The 16,309-nt window shown below is 36.9% G+C and overlaps 1 protein-coding gene across 1 annotated transcript in view; it reads left to right on the top strand.

Annotated features, from left to right (window-relative positions):
• ERC2 (ELKS/RAB6-interacting/CAST family member 2) overlaps positions 1 to 16,309 on the top strand; it is a 436,730-nt gene that overhangs the window by 80,632 nt on the left and 339,789 nt on the right. The window contains 1 exon segment of the mRNA XM_017832458.1: positions 12,987 to 13,061. Within this exon segment, the coding sequence (XP_017687947.1) occupies positions 12,987 to 13,061 (75 nt within the window).

Below are 16,309 nucleotides of genomic sequence, written 5' to 3' on the forward strand. Positions count from 1 at the left end.
GTCTTTAAAGTGGTGACTTGGCAGTGAGTAGTGTAAAGGAACTATTGAGTGAAATTTTGTTTCATCTCTGTTGTCCTTTTCACTTGTTTAGCACTTTTTGCTCAGCTATTTCAAATAGCTTTACAAATATGTCATTAACATGTCAGTGAGATGTGTTATATTTTGAAAGTAATTTGTAACAAAAAGGCAGAAAAAGGGGGGTTCTCCTTCGTTATCATGCATATCATAGTCTGTGTGTAAGCACACAGACTAAAGTTTTCTCTGTTTTCTATTTGAAATTTAGGTCGTAGAATATTATAAAAGAATCAATTTGGTATATGCTTATCTACAAATTTTTATTATGCAAATTTTATCAACAGTATAGGCTGTGAAGTGTTAATGCATTTATTAAGTGCTAAATAGAGATCAGAAATTTTTCAGATTTGCTTTTCTTGTTATGACTAAAGATCCTTAGCAACATATTGTGTTTTCCCAAGATAATTGCTCTTTTGAAGTGAAACTCTACAAATCAAATCTCCATAGTAACACTGTGGATTCTTCTGCCAACCTATGCTGTTGCAAATTTCCTTGTCAAACCGAAGGTAGTTTCACAGTTATACAAAACTAGTATTTTTTGTTTAATTAGACTGTAGAAATAAGACCAACAGTTTTATTGATCATTTTGCTTATAGCACCATGTGTTGTATCCTTTCTTATTTACACTGCAGGTATTTTACATTTTTGGCTCATTAGTGGGGGGTAAAAAGGGTTCTGAAGTGGAATTTTAGCTAGAAGTTGTACTACATAACATGTGCTTAGTGTAAGACAAACATTGAACAAACAGCTCATTGACTGAGACAACTTTAACAAGATTCTTTTAGCATGTTGAGAATTCTGTTTCTGTTCTACAAATCTCTGTGCACAAATGAGATAACTGACATTTACCTGTCATGGCAATCACAAACAAAATGACCTAATTGAATCAAAATTGCATAAAAATACTTGCTTCAGCTCAAATATTTTCATAAAAATTAGTTAGAAGTGTTTATCTTACTCATATAAATAAAAAACTTGAATCAACTATCATGTAAAGGTGTATATTGCAATTAATAATGATTCTGTGGCTAAGTTATTTTGGTGTTGGCCAGTAATCCTAAAATGACTTGCTTACTTTCTCAGTTCACAATGAATCTCAGTTTTGTGGTAAGGGGAAGCCATCTAGGGCATCCTTTTCACTGTCATAGAGACCTTTAGAGGAGGTGCTGCTCTCTGTACCCACAAGGTGAGAGCAAGAATGGAATAACCTACACAGATGTTGCAGAGTGATTTAGTGTAGCACAGCTTAGCCTCCCGTGGTGCCAGACTTCCCTGAGTCCCGTGGGAAGCAGTGCCGTGCATCCACTGTGCTGCTCAGAGGCTGTTGAAGCTGAGGGGAAGCACTGTGTGTGCTTTTCTCATAGCAGAAGGAGACAGCACTGTGGATTCTAAAAACTGTGGCTTTTGATTTCTGCTGTCAAATCAGGTGTCCCTAATGGACTGTCCATAAATTGTCTTTCACTGTCCCGAGAAGGAAACGGTACTTGAGTGGGACTGACTGGGTCGGTGATGTAGCTTCGTATGAAACACTGGGTGTGTGTGCCAACCTACCTTCACACCTTAAAATGAGAAGTAGATTTAGTGGATGATCAAAATGCTGTTGCAGCGACTCAGTGACAGGATGTACCAGGTATGGGTACATCCTTAGGTGTGGGAAATGTCTGTATTTTTACTCATAAAATGGATATGCCTTTGGTCACATGGTTAGTGATGAGCTGCAGGTTTCTGAGGGGAGTGGTAGTGCTGTGCAGACTGGCACAACTGTCCAGTAGGCACAAAGGAAGAGACTGAAGAAATTGTTCTGGTTTCCTACATATAGTGGGAAGTTTACCCCTTTTGATGATTAAAAGAGCTCATTTTGTGGATTAACAACTGGGGTTGTGATGTCTGTACATAACATTGCCTGAAACGTATACAGGTATATAAACGTCCGTGTAGATGTCTATTTAATAATGCTTGTGATCGATATCTGCAAATCCTGCAAGGGGGAAGGTATGTACTGTGAGTGTGTAATAAACTGTGGGGAAAATGACTTCAGATTACTAAATCATGTTGTAGCTGGATCTAGTCAATGTTAAGTGGTGACTCCGTATTTGGAAAGCATTTTTGTCTTGATTTATAGATAGATCTTATTGAACTGGACTGGAAGTCCAAAGGAAAAATGTCTTAAGCTGAGTCTTTTCCAGGCTGTAACCCATCTGCTTTTTACATATTCTTCAGTTCATCTGAGGGACAGAGATCTCATGAATATACGTATGCAGCCAACTGATTAGCAGAAACAAATCTATAAGGAGCAGAGAAGTTAATAGGATAGAGGCACAAACTATGATCAGGACTTTGCTGGTGTGTAAATGTAATTGTTACTTCTTTCCACTAGTTTGCATTTAAGAAGAGTCATCAGCTAATTTTATCATACTTTTCTGATTCCACAGACAACGTTTTGAAGAAGTTATTGAACAAAATATGTCCTAATAATGTTTTCACTTAAAAGTCTTTGTACCTAGATGGTGGTGCTGTTCTTGCAGTCATTTTGACATCTTTGATTTGATCTTTCACATTGGAATCTTGCATGTTTCACTCTAAGATTGTACTATACTTGAAAAGTCTACTTTCAGACCAATCAATTTTTTTCTGATCTGATTCTGTTAAAGCTAATTGTCGTAAACTCCATTGTTGCAGTTCTTTACTTTGTAGCCAAATACTTTGCATATTAGGAAGTTGGATATTTGGGCATAAAGCATTGCAGTAGCAAGAGTAGTAAAAAATGTTACTTTTTGCCAATTTTTCTCCAAGAAGACTTTTTTTTTAAGGTGGTTGTAAGAAGAGGTATAGTTTAATGGACATGAGGGTTGAATTAAACCGCAGAATTCTGGACTGGACATAAGCATTACATTGTTCTATGTTCCACATAAAAGAGAAAATGAGGTCTTTTGAGGAAGTGTAGCCTGGGTAAGAGGAGAGCATTAAACCTTTCTTCTTCATAAAGATTTCCTAAAACAAAGTGTTACTCTGAGAAGCCTTCAGCTGATTTTGCCACTATTTTGAAACAAAGATTACATAAAGTGTTTAAAATAGCAGTAATTCCAAGTTTTTGAGTTTGGAAACATAGATGTAGAAATCAGATAATATACAGTGTGTAATTTTTCTTTCAGTATATTAAAGCACTTTTATTTGTTGAAACTGTACCTGCTGTATTCAGGCCTTCTGCAAATCTGGCTCCAAAAGTTACCAAAACAAAACAAACACTATACTGACACTGAGGTAAGTTTAGTGCCTGGAAATGTGAAAAATGGGAAGCATGGGTAGTTGTGGTTTGTCATTGCTATGGCTTCTCTTTCTAACATGGTGGGATTTTTTTAAATCATGTGGTAATGTCTCCTGTACAGAATTAAGTATCCTACATCATCACGTAGTTTTTCTCCATTTGTCTGTTTTAAAGTCTTATTCTGTGTGAACATCATCACATGGATTCCCAAAGTTTGGAAAATTCTCCTTTAGGGTCTTTTTTTAATCACAACAGTCAATAGCAGTAATTTCAGCGGAGATTCTTTTGATATATGTCTCTAGAGAAAACTAAGCATTTAGATATTTATGATATCTGTTCTTTCAGCCTTTATTTTAAGTACTGATGCACAGGGAAGTAGTTTGTAAACTGGGCCTTAGCCCCTAGGCTGTAGGTATTCATGTCAGCATATAAACACAGAAGAGCTCACAGCTGTGTGAGGGTGTCTTGCTCCTTATATTGCCCTGACATAAACTATTTTATTCCTTTTTCTTATTTTCCCTTTCTTTAAGAAAAAAAATATGATGGCAAGTGGTGTTGTTTTGAAGAGACTATCAGACATTTCTCACTCTGTCATAATTTTGATATAGATAAGGATCTGTAGCATCTTTTATGCAGTGAGAAAACATTTTCTTTTTTTTCTGATCGTATTTTCAGCTAGGGGGTGTGTTTTTGTTCTGATAAAAAGGGAAGAGGAAATATGAACAGATGGATTCAAGTTACCAAGCAACACATTGTTTCCCAGGCAATGGAAAAAGAACTGGAGCAGGTGCTAAGTGGATTTTCTCCCTCTTGGTGTTTGTTTTTTTTTTCCTAATTTTAAAAAATTATTGTGAGCTGATGTATGAGCTTCAGTTTAACAGACTCTTGACAAACTTCATAGAATGATAAATATTCAGCTGGCTGATGACAACTACCTGTGCAGGTGGTTTACTGTGTGACTTGAATGGTTCTTTTCTGTAGTTGTGGCAGCACGTGGTGTAGCAGCAAGGTGTTGTTTGCCTCACTCCAATATTCTCAAATACAATCAACTCTATTTTTCTGATTTTAATATACGCCTGTAATGATGGGTTCGGGCTCTTCTGCAGAATATGAGTTTCAGAGCGAAATGAGTGTTCTGCATTATCAGATGTTTAGACATTACTCCTTACCTCTTTCCTTCTGAGAAAGACTGACATAGTTGGCATATCTCAACTGACAGGCAGAGCTGTGTTGAATTGGTGGATGCTCTGAATTTCAGTTTCTGGCAGATCCAAAAGTAGAATTTTTTTTTTATGAGTTCAATGCAAAATAATTTTTCCTTTTTTGTTTGTTTGTTTGTTTTGTTTTAGTGGGGTTCTTTTGGCAAGCATAAAATTCAGCTTTAGGTTAAGGAGCATTTTACTTTAAATTTAACAGTTGCATTCTAATTGTTTGTTTTGAATAAGATCAAAGTCAATGGAAAATAAAAGCTATTTCAAATATTTTTTTCCCAAACATTTAAGGTAAGAGTGAAAAATTCTGAAGATAGCTGTTTCAATGCTTCTTACAAGTTCTTTCTTAAAAAAACCCAAACCAAAATGCCTACCTGTCAAAGCACACCCAGCACCCAAACTGTGTGAAAAATTGTCCATGTCTTATGTATATTAGGATTCTCATGTCCCTCTCTGTCATATATTTGCATAACCTAACAGCCATACAGAACACTAGGGAATGTAAGCATGAAATTTCTGTGAATATCTAGGGGAGATAATTTTGTTAACTGAGAGCTTTGACATTCAGTTGCGTGACAATGTGATGACTGTAATCTTTATAATTATGTCATAAAATAATATGTAATTTTTCATCTCCAGCTCCTTACCTCTGGGCCTGCTCTCAGTCCATCCATTCACCACCCAGCCTGTGCTGATATTGGGCGTTGCCCCAACCCAGGGGCAGGACCTTGCCCTTGGTCTTACTGCAGTTTGAGGTTCACATGAGTGCACTCCTTCCTCTGGAACACCCCATCCCTCAGGAGCACCAACTGCACCACGGAGCTTGGTGTCATCTGCAGACTTGCTGAGGGTGCACTCGATCCTGCTGTCTGTCATTGATCAAAATATTCAGTAGTATTGGTCTCAACATGGACCCCTGAGGGACGCCACAAATATCACCACAAAACTTTGTTTGCATTTTTAAGAAAACAAAAGCTACTAAAAACCTAAGGAACTTATGCATTCAAAGTCTTATTAACTCTTATGTTTTTTGGCTTTGCTGATTAAGGCCTGATGTTTGAATATTAAATAGCCTAAACCAGCAGTAATTTTAAATGCATGTAAGTAAAACCCACCCATATTTAGAAAAGCACTTCCTGGTGAATTAGGGAACTGAAAATCAAAACCATAAATTATTTTATCTAGTGATTTCACCGAGTCCATGTGAAGAGAAAAGACACCATAAGGGATACAAAAAAGATAGGCTAGAAAGGTAATAAGAAAGCGGTGTATCTGTTGATAGCAAGTATGGATATTAGTAGATACATCTATGAAACTATGCTTTTCAAAGTTAAGAAAGTCCTGTGCTAATCAGTTTGAAGTATTACTGCAATGTGGGGATGTGCATCACAGGGGGAATGTTTTGTGCAGTGATTGATACTTTATATTTTGAGTTGATGCAAGGATTGATGCTTTATCAGTGCTAAGTTTATAATAAGGATTTCTACAAAAAAAGTGAACAGCATGTTTGAAGTTCTGTGTATATTAACACCAGCTAATGCATTCTGTAGTAAACTTAGGAGATCTGTCCAGCAAGTGTGTGAAATGTGTAGTACTTCTGGCTCGGATTTGTCGAGTGTGACTCTGGTTTTGGCAGTGCTTTTTTTCTTCCATTTAGGAATGAAACTCTTAATTTAAGAGTTTAAATTGTTTTTTCATCTGCATTCAGGCTGAAGAGGAGCACCGGCGCAAACTAGGAATTACAAAAAATAGCTCTGGGGGTGTGCGTAGGTTGGGAAGGGGGGAGGGCACAAGCAGGATATCACCCTTTGTCTTTTTGCTTTTCTAGAACAGAACTCTTCTGTTTCAGCTTGTTTAAGGGAAGTAGCTGGAGGTTAATTACATGAATATGGGAAGAACTACTGGAAAACTGTTTTCCTCTACTTAGGTGAACTGACCTATAGAACTACCACAAGCACTATATGTTGACACTGCTGGAAACATCCTGTCTCACAGTACTGTACAAATTTAAATGTTTTTTTGGCTTTTTTTTATTATTTATGAAGAGTGGAGCTGGCCCACAGCAGCATCTCTTGTGTGTTCTGGATCTTAGGATCGTATTTGGGAATCTTTGCTGTGACTTTACCCTTTTAAGCTTTGCCTGTGTGCTTTTGATGGCAGGAGCTAGGGAAGTCTATTCTTAGTTACGCCCTAAGGTGGAATTCCATTATTACTCCACGGTTAGTGCTACACTTACTGTAAAACTGATATGATATTGCTTTCTTTTTCAACCTTACCAAAAATTTCTTTGTCTGTTCAGGCTTCTAAATGGGAAGGAAGGAGTGGAAATAAATCACAGGTTTGTTGGATAAGGGTTTTTTAAACACTATGGATTGCACTAAAGATTTGTTATAATAAGGATTTTATGTTATAAGAATTTGAAGATGTGATTTTCATAAAAGTCTTCTAAAATAAAAAATGCCGCACCCAGAAACAAAAGCCCAAAAATCTTGGTTTATACCTCCCGACAATGTTTCATTCATGTGTCTTACTGCAAATTAAGTGACTCCTTTTAGTGCAGCTGGGTTATTAATAAATGTCTATTTAAACATTTAGTTTTAAAAAAATTGGCATGCTTTTCCATGAAGTTTTAAAGCTTCATATGCACTGCAAAGTTTTTTAGCCAGGATGTTTCCAGAGTATATATGCTTTGCAGAAGTGTAAGCAGCAATTGGAACTTCTATTTTCTGATCCTAATCAACTCCCCTTGAAAGCAAATATATTGGTTCCTTTACTTGCACGCACTCAGGGGGTTTGTTATGGGTTCTTAAATAAAATTAGGATGGTGAAAAGGAGAAAACTAAAGTTTCTTTTTCTGACGATGTGTGAAGCAGTAACGTTTCCCTTTTCCTAATTTTGGAGAGGTAATTTTGGTAAGAGGAAAAGAGATCAATGATACTGGGCAAAAAAAAGAAACGGTCCTCTAGACGTTTTGTTCCTTCTAAAAAGAAAGGAAATAAATTTTCAAGAATTCTGGTGAAAGTGGACTTTCAGTAGCTCCTTTCAGGAAACATTCTATGTGCTTTCAGTTACAAACTAAATTGTCCCACATGCATTTCAAGCTCCATATACAAATCGCCTTTTCACTTGAAACTTTTTCTTTGTGGTCTCTTGCCAGAGGACACTTCCAGTATGACAACACACGTGGTTGCTTAAGGTGTTTTTGACATACAAGTCAAAGAAAAGCTGAGTTTCTTAATGCTCAGATTGTTTTTCCTTATAGTCTGTCTTTAGGCATGTTGGTGAAACGTGTTGTAAGACCTTCTTACATGCATGAATTCAGGAATAAATGGAAGTGCGATCATTGTAAAGGAATTTTTTGGCTAGTGATTCAATGGGGTGGCTTTAATATGTGTAAAAACTCCTGCTTTCTCCCTCCTACCCTTTTTTACACCTCCAAGTTTTTTAATGTAGGCCAGGAGCGGTGTCAGAGTCATTGTTCAGCAGTAACACTGAGGCCAGTGAGATTATTGCTGGACTTGTCCACAGGGATGGACTGTTGATCTTTCTTTTATAGTTTGGTTGTGGTGCCTAATTCACACAACTTCTGTATTCATCAAAACTCATATTTGCCTGTTTATTTAAAATAGTAATAAATGGAGAGAGAATTAGGCATGTGTCTGCGTATTTTGCTTAACTGTGAGAACTTTAAATACACCTAATTTACAGAGGAATTCTCTGTAGTGCAGAGCTTGTATAGCTATCAACTCTTTATAATTTTTCATTTTGTGTCCTTGTATCCACATTTTCGTTTCTTCAAACTGTAAAATTCGCTGGGATTTGACAAAATTTCTTTAACAGGTTCTCACGGAATTCAAATACCTGTGGTAGTGAGTTTTTAAAAGACAATCAATGGCAAGATGATTTTTTGAATTCTTTCCAGTAACAGGGCTTCTTTTTCCTACACACTGGAGCCAGACATAGAAATTTTGTGTTGTCAGTTTATGGTTTCCAGAAAGATAAAGGGTTTGATCAGGATTTCTTAAATCCTTTCATCTAAATTACTATGAGACCGTTTTGGCTGGGGGTAGATGTGAAGAGTTAGAAAACAGAAAAAAGCCGATTAATTCCTATATGTTACATTTTTCTAGTATTCTGGCTAAATAGAATTTGATCAGTCTTTTTGATATTTTTGACTAAAGAAACACTACTGTTTAGACACTTTAGGTAAGTGGCTGTGCTTTTACTTAAATGGTTGATTGAAATATTAATATACTGCTGATTTAAATTTTAAAGTTCAGACGAGCTGATCGTGTAGAAGCAATCCCAAGGCTTTCTTTTCCAGGAGAATGGAACTGGTCTGCTTTGAGGTGTTTGAGAGAACCAGCAGCTCCTATGCCATTGCTTACTGTGATTTACAGACTTGAACATTTTGCCTGTGAATGCAGAAATCTACATTTTTTGATCCAATGGTTTCTCATGCCCATTTTTAGGTTCCCTTAGGTGGAGTTGCTGTCATCTTTAGTTGTATAGTTCCTGCCATCTTCAGTCATTTATCTTTTCTTCTTCCAGTGGTTATTTGATTCTAATGGTTGTGTTAGTATTATGTCTTTATTTTTTAGAAATCTTGAGTTTTGTGTTAATTTTTAAAAGTCTTCTAGTTTATGGTTTCATTTTCCTTCTTCTTTTTAATCAGGAGAAACTTATCAGCTGAAATTCACACATTCATACCCTCTCTAAATTGCCTATTTTTCTGAAATAGTCCTTTTCTTTTTAGCACTTTGTGCCCTGCTATTTTAGGCAGTTTTATGTAAAGGTAGGATCTTGAACTACGTCAGCTGCATTGTTATAGCCTTTTATTTTAGCCCAGTCTCATCTAACCAGAACAACACATATCACTGATGTCTTAAGAATCTTAATGAAATACATCAGAAACAGGGTAAAAGGAGTATCAGCTTGCAGCACCCTGACTTTCCTGCAGCCAGGTGGTGAAGTGTCTTTTAATAAAGCTGGGATAAAAACACAGTTTTATTTGGGTAATTAATATTAGGTTCAGATTAGGCTGTATAGTTCAGATTTTCAATAATGCCCAAACCTTACATTTTATCAGTTTCTGAACAACAAAACAGAACATCTCTTCCACCAGTATTTTAGGATTATACAATGTTAACTGTCTCCTTTGTTTGTTTGTTTGTTTGTTTGCTTTTTTGGTGTTTAAATTAGTGCTAAAACTGTGTGCTGAAGTTACTTTTGAGGCCAGTACAAGATGCTAATCTAATACTGTGGAAGGAGAAAGCAATGGCCAAGTTTGGGTTGAGGCTCATTTTAGTCTAAAAGCAAAGAATATTAAAGTAAATTTAATGTGAAGAAGAAGATCTGATTACCTGTCGACTTTGTGTGGGTGTGTTAATCACCTTGACAACTAAGCATCACCCTGAAATACTATATGTGGGCATTTGGTTACACAGAATTATAATAATTTGCATGTGCAAAATGGTTACTTAAAATTACTATTAATTGCAGATGTTATATAGGAATATAATGAAAGTGTAATTTTATAAATGAGTGCATCTCTTAGAGATTATTAGTGTTGATTTGGTGGTTGCAAAGGTGATGACACAAGTACTTTTTCATGGATATAAGTATCATGAGTTCCAATCAATAAAATTCAGGTTAAAAGCAACTATCTCTGATACTTTTTTTGTTTGGTTGCGTTTTTTTTTTGTTTGTGGGGGTTTTTTTTGTGTGTGTTTTTTTTTCTTTCTATTTTTTTTTTTACATTTTTATTAGGCTCCCTGGACTTTTTATTAAAAGAAATTGAAAAAGAGAAAACAGTATCATTCCAAAAATGATGTAATGGATAAAAATCTGGTTTCCTTAGGCTATGAGGACTTCATGAAATCTTCAGAATATCTCTTGCTTAGCTGTTCAGGCAAATTTGAAACCCTCCGGATGACCTCAGATAGTAAAATGATCAGTGTAAGGTATCATGCACATTAAGGATATCCTTAAATTAGTACCCCAGAAGTAGATCCCTGAATCAGGTACCCCAAAAGAGAAAGCACAGACATAGAACAACATAAATTCAAGGACTGAGCCTTGTGGGAGCCTCCAAACGTTTGAATCTGATTGGAAGAAAACCCACACAAAATAATAAAATGGGAGTAAGTTTCTGATCTTCTCCAGAATCCTAAAGTCTGCTTCATTTTACCATCAGGGATAGAGAAGAAAAGCTTTTAAGTCAGCCAGCATCAGATTGATTCATAAAGCAAACAGGAAAAGTATTATGAGGGAAGGCTTCATGCTCTGATAGACATCTCGGAATACGCATCTTTGGCAGTCTGTTCATCTTTGGCTAAGGGGGTGGAAACTCTGGTTTGTCTCCCTGGGTAGTGTGTGGAATCCTGTTTATATTCCAGCTCAGTTTATGTGGCCTTGGGGAGCAAAGTCTGGTCTTAGAATTAGCTGTAATTTTTGCTGATCAGATAGTGGTATGACTGGCCAACTATTTTTCCATGACTTTCGTAGAACTGTATGAAAAATCCATGGCATACTCTTATTTTTTAAAACATTGGTGTAGTGAAGGTACTTGTTTCATCTAAGACAAACAGCTGGTGGTGATTGAGAGATTCCTTGCATAGGTGATGTGTGAAGGTTTCTTTCTTTTTAGAATGTAGAGAGTTACTTGTATTAAAAAAATAAAAACAAGGGAAAAGGGCCAATCAGAGATACTTTTTCATAAATGCCAAAGCATTTTGAAAGTGCATAAAAGCAAAATTAGAAGTTCACTGTTGTTATCTGTTAGAGGTAGTTTAAATATACATATATATGCCTGCAATATATTTAACCTTATAAAAAAGCATGCAGACTTACTTAGCTTTAGGTATAGTAACTTGTCTCTTTCAGTTATTTTAATATATAAGGCCACACATTTTTTGAATCTATTTTATAAAGATGTTTATTAGCAGTAGATTTTAGTTTAATAACATACAGTAAATCACTCCTACTACTTAGTCTTTAAGAGCAATTGTGTCTCAGTCATGGATAAGCAATATGTTTGTTGCTAAGCAGAACAAGAAACTGATTGATAGTTTGTGATACAAAAAATTGTGACTTTTAAACTTGTGGGTTATAAGGTAGGCAGGATCTAGAAATGTGCTCGGGTAGGCTGAGGGAGGACAGGATAATATATGTGCACAATCCATAGTTGATTATATTTTTGGTAGTCTATCAATTGATTGTCAGATTGTATGTGGTTTGCTTCATTCAAAAAAAGGTGGTTTGAGAGATGGGAATAATTAGGACTCACAGTGTTATGTTTTTTTATGATTTCCACCCTGCTACCTCACCCCTCCCTTTCACCTGAATTTGTGAGGATGAGCTGGGAGGGGCATAATTTGGAACACAATAGCTCAGGTCCTGAACCCAGCTAATGCCTTTGTGGTGAATGACCTTGGCTTCTTGGCCTCAGGCATAAATATATTTTTCGCAGTTATAAGGTTAGTTCGAGGGTGTGTGTTGAGCACTGGGGTAGGAAAAAGTGAGAGATAAAGACATTGAGGATAGCAGTCCTGACTTTGGAGCAGAAGGACTCCAAAAGAATAGAAAGTGGACTATATCTGTCCTGTTTCAGTTTTTTTAATAATAAACTTTTCAGATGGTTTATGGGTGGGGAATAAGCATCCCCAAATTCTCAAATGGCAATGGTTTGTTACACCTTTACATTTTTCTGTGTAGTTATGTGACTTTTTAATTGAGATATATTATACCAAGATACAACTCTGGTGTTTTATGAGTTGAGTGCTGCTGTCTTCATACTCTTCAGTTTTTTAAAAATTATTATTATTTTTATAAAGACGGGTAAATATTAGTTCTGTTAACTGTCTATCTTAACTACTGCAATCCATTTGTCTTTTGCCTGTGCATTAAGATGCATAAAAACCAGCCTGAAAATGTGAAAACTGAAATGTAATTGCTACTGTAGAGGGTGCTGCGTCAACCCACTATATAATTATTATCCTTAAAATGTCAAATTTGAATATAATGTCTTTAGATTGCTTATTTCAGGTATCAGAGATAAAACTAAGAAGAAAATACAGCAGAAGATTTAACACTTAACAGTGTTTGAATTAGTAATGCAACTGGATTAAGTTTTGGTGTTTAAGCAGCGACAGCAGCCTTGTACCGGGACTAAGAAAGGACTCGCTGGCTCATCAGGGGCGACGTTAACTATTGATGGGGGTCCAGGAACGGCGCATGTGCTGTCAGAGTTCACTGTAACATCAGAAAGGGACTGCAGTGATGCCAGAGGGATTATAGCCAGGGAAGCACCTGTAGCGTTAGGAGCTGCGTACTTCTAACCATCAGACTTTGATTTTGTTGAAATCAATTCGTATGAGGATTAAAATAATGGAAAGATGAGTCGTCAAGCTTATTTCTATCGTGTCCCCCCACAGGAATTGCACAGAAGAACCCAACTCCAGCCTGAGCCAGCAAAGACGAAGGCTCTTCAAACAGTTATCGAAATGAAGGTATGGCCTTTGCATGTTTGCCCATGTGTTATTTCTGTAGCATGAAGTCATGTACTGGGGGTGGCTGGGATACAGTTCATTTTCCTCATAGCAGCCTGTATGGTGCTGTTTTGAATTTCAGACTAGAACAGTGTTGATAACACGCTGATGTTTTAGCTGTTGCTCATCAGTGCTTGCACAGAGTCAAAGCTTTCTCAGTTTCTCACTCTGCTCCTGCCCCAGCAAGTAGGTTGGGGGTGGACAAGCTGGGGCCAGCTGACCTAAATTTACCAAAGGGGCATTCCATGCCATCGGATGTCATGCCCAGCCATGAAACTGAGGGGAGGACATTCAGAGTTATGGCATTTGTCTTCCCAAATAACTACTGTGTGTGATGAAGCCCAGCTTTCCTGGAAATAGCCGGGCATCTGCCTGCCTGTGGGAAGTAGTGAATGAATTCCATGTTTTGCTTTGCTGGCCTGCACAGCTTTGCTTTACCTATTAAACTGGCTTTATCTCAACCAATGAGTTTTCTCACTTTTGCCCTTTTCTCCCTCCCCTCTCCCACTGAGGGGGATTGAATGAGCAGCTGTGTGACACGTAGCTGCCTGCCAGGGTTGATTTATGACTTTTACTATTAGATCATTAAATGCTTCCTTTACCTTATCAATTTATTTTGTTGCGAAGCTAGAAAAAATGAGTATTTATTTTTCCCAGTCTTTTTTCTTATTAAAATGGATTAAAAAAATAAAATCAAGTGTAGCATTGCTGAATAATGAGAACTGACTATAGCTTTTCAAAAAGACTTGGGGGTGTGTCTGTGTGTTTCAGGAGATCCAAAGTAGATGGAATAAACTGAAACAGAAGTCTAAGGCAAATTGTCCAAGGCTAATGTAAAGTGTTTTTCTTCTTGATCTTTAAAACAATTCTTCTATTGCTGGTTATTAGGCCATAATTTTACAGCTAATCTAAGGAAAATATTCACTGCATCAGCAGATATGACAAAATGTGATGAAACAGCTATCTTAGTCCTGAATATAGTTTCCTCTTTTTGATGTATAATATTACTGAAGTGTTATAGTTTTTTTTCCCCACAATAACAAAATATAAAAATTATAATTTAAAAAGTGAAAACTGATATTTTTGCATAATTCTATGAGTCTGGAATGTAACGAAAATACCATGAGACTTGAGATAATTTGTGAGTTGGCAATGCTGCCTGAAATATGTTAATGATGGTCTTTCCTTTCAGTCTTAAAAGGAAGTGCAAATTAAGGGCCTCATTTTGCCAGTGACTTCTGTTATGAGCAAATGAGTTCAGCATGTCTGAACATTGTGGTAAACATACAGTTAAAACAACAGCAGGACTTTATAAATACAATATCTGTCTTTTAACAGATAAAAATTAGTTTGGATTATATGAGTAACAAAGAAGGTACATTGATATCAGTATTTCATCTTCTGATGTATATTTGCCTTGGACATTATTCTAGTTTAGGAGTCTTTGTATGGTATCTAAAATGTGTGTTTTTGCATCAACTTGTTACCCTGAGTAAATGGGTAAGTAGGATACCGGCTGAGAAACTTGTTTCTTTCTATTAATATTCAGTTAATATATTAATTACTATTAATAATTATAAATGTAAAAGTTTTGGGATACAAAAATAACATGTTAGAATAATTTATAATCTTTCATGTGGGTTATTAACAGTGTAATCTTCCTGTACCAAAACTCTCTGAAAAGAACAGGGGTGGAGGGTACACGACACAGGAATGGCACGTGTGACGACTGTAGTTGCAGCCACTCCTGACAGTGTCTGTCCCTGAAGACAGTAAAGTGTTCTCTGTTTTCTGTCTGTCTCCCAGGAGAGGTGGGTGTGGTGTGGGGTTGTGTTGCTCTGCTTTTTAAAAATCTCATCTTTGTAGTGAGGGCTTTCATTTCTCATGAGTGAGACTGCAGTCATGTTGCTGGAGCACTGGTGCAGAGCTGCTTTTTGGCTATGAGGCACACAGTTCTTTCTTTTCCTATGAACACTCTCTCCTTTGGGGTTGCCCTGTCTAAAATAGGCCTAATATTGAAAAGAAAAGGGACAAATGTAAGATGTTGAAAGCCACATGATTAAACAGCAGTTTTCATTACAAGTTCCAGATTTGGAATGTTTTCAAGTAAATTTAAATTGTCTTAATCCAGACAGCATTTGTTTCGAAAAAAATGTGGAACATTTGTTTTGAATGATCAAGCATTGAAACAGTCATTTCCCTACAGTGTTGAGGGTAGAAGGAGGGAGAGGATTAGCCTGTAATATGGCAATCTGAGGCATACACTCCCCGATGCAGAGGCTCCAAGCAGGATATATTTCTCTTCACTGCACCCAACCCCTTCCACCCCCTTGCCCATTAGCTTTTGTCTGAGTCCCCTCCATGGCTTTCCCAGGCTCTGTCAGGGTGCAACTTTCCCTCCTTCATAAATCCTTCTATCCTTTCCTTTGGTTTTCTTCTGGCCCTTGCCACTGCTGAATGCTTTCTGTCCCTTTCCCAGTCTGTACACCCTTTCATCCAATGAAATTATACCCGTTTCTCCTACCTCTAATTTCTCGTGTGGTTTTTTTATTTGTCCTGAACATCTTTTTTTTTTTTTTTTTCTCTGCACTACCTTTCCTGTCCTGTAATGCTCTTTATTTGTCTCTGAAGCTTTGCAAGTAGTTGTCTTTTCTTAGAGCAATTGCATTTTCTGCTTAACTGTTGTCTCCTTGGCCAGTGTCTGTCTTCGGTCTTCTCATGTAAAAAAACCAAAAGGGCAAACAAAAGAAGGTGGAAAATTTAAATCCTATGGCTTGACTCCTGTTTTTCTTGCTTTATTTATACCTTTCCAGATATTTCTTGTCTTTTCAGAGGTATTGCACTGGCCTTTCTTTCCCAGCTTTCTGATTTTGCTTCTTAGACGTGTTCACTTCCAGATGTCCCATGTCTTTTTCTCTGTTGTTTCCCCTTACATTCTTTACTCTGTTCTCTTGTCTGCAACAGATCTTCTCCAGAAACCCTTCCTTCTTCTGAAAAGCAGTGTCCCAAAAACAAAGGAGGGGCAGGATGCTTCCCTTTCCCACATGCTCCTGTTCCCTCAAGCTGGTCTAGTTTTGTTGCAGTGGTTGCTTCTGACTTTGTGACACAAGATATATGTTTTAAACTGAAATAGGATAGATCTAAGTTGGACATAAGGAAAAAAGAATTTTATGATGAGTGTGGTGAGACCCTGGCACAGATTGCCCAGA

Source organism: Lepidothrix coronata, unplaced genomic scaffold (assembly GCF_001604755.1).
Source record: "Lepidothrix coronata isolate B3197 unplaced genomic scaffold, Lepidothrix_coronata-1.0 Scaffold202, whole genome shotgun sequence".
NCBI classification, from domain to species: Eukaryota; Metazoa; Chordata; class Aves; order Passeriformes; family Pipridae; genus Lepidothrix; species Lepidothrix coronata.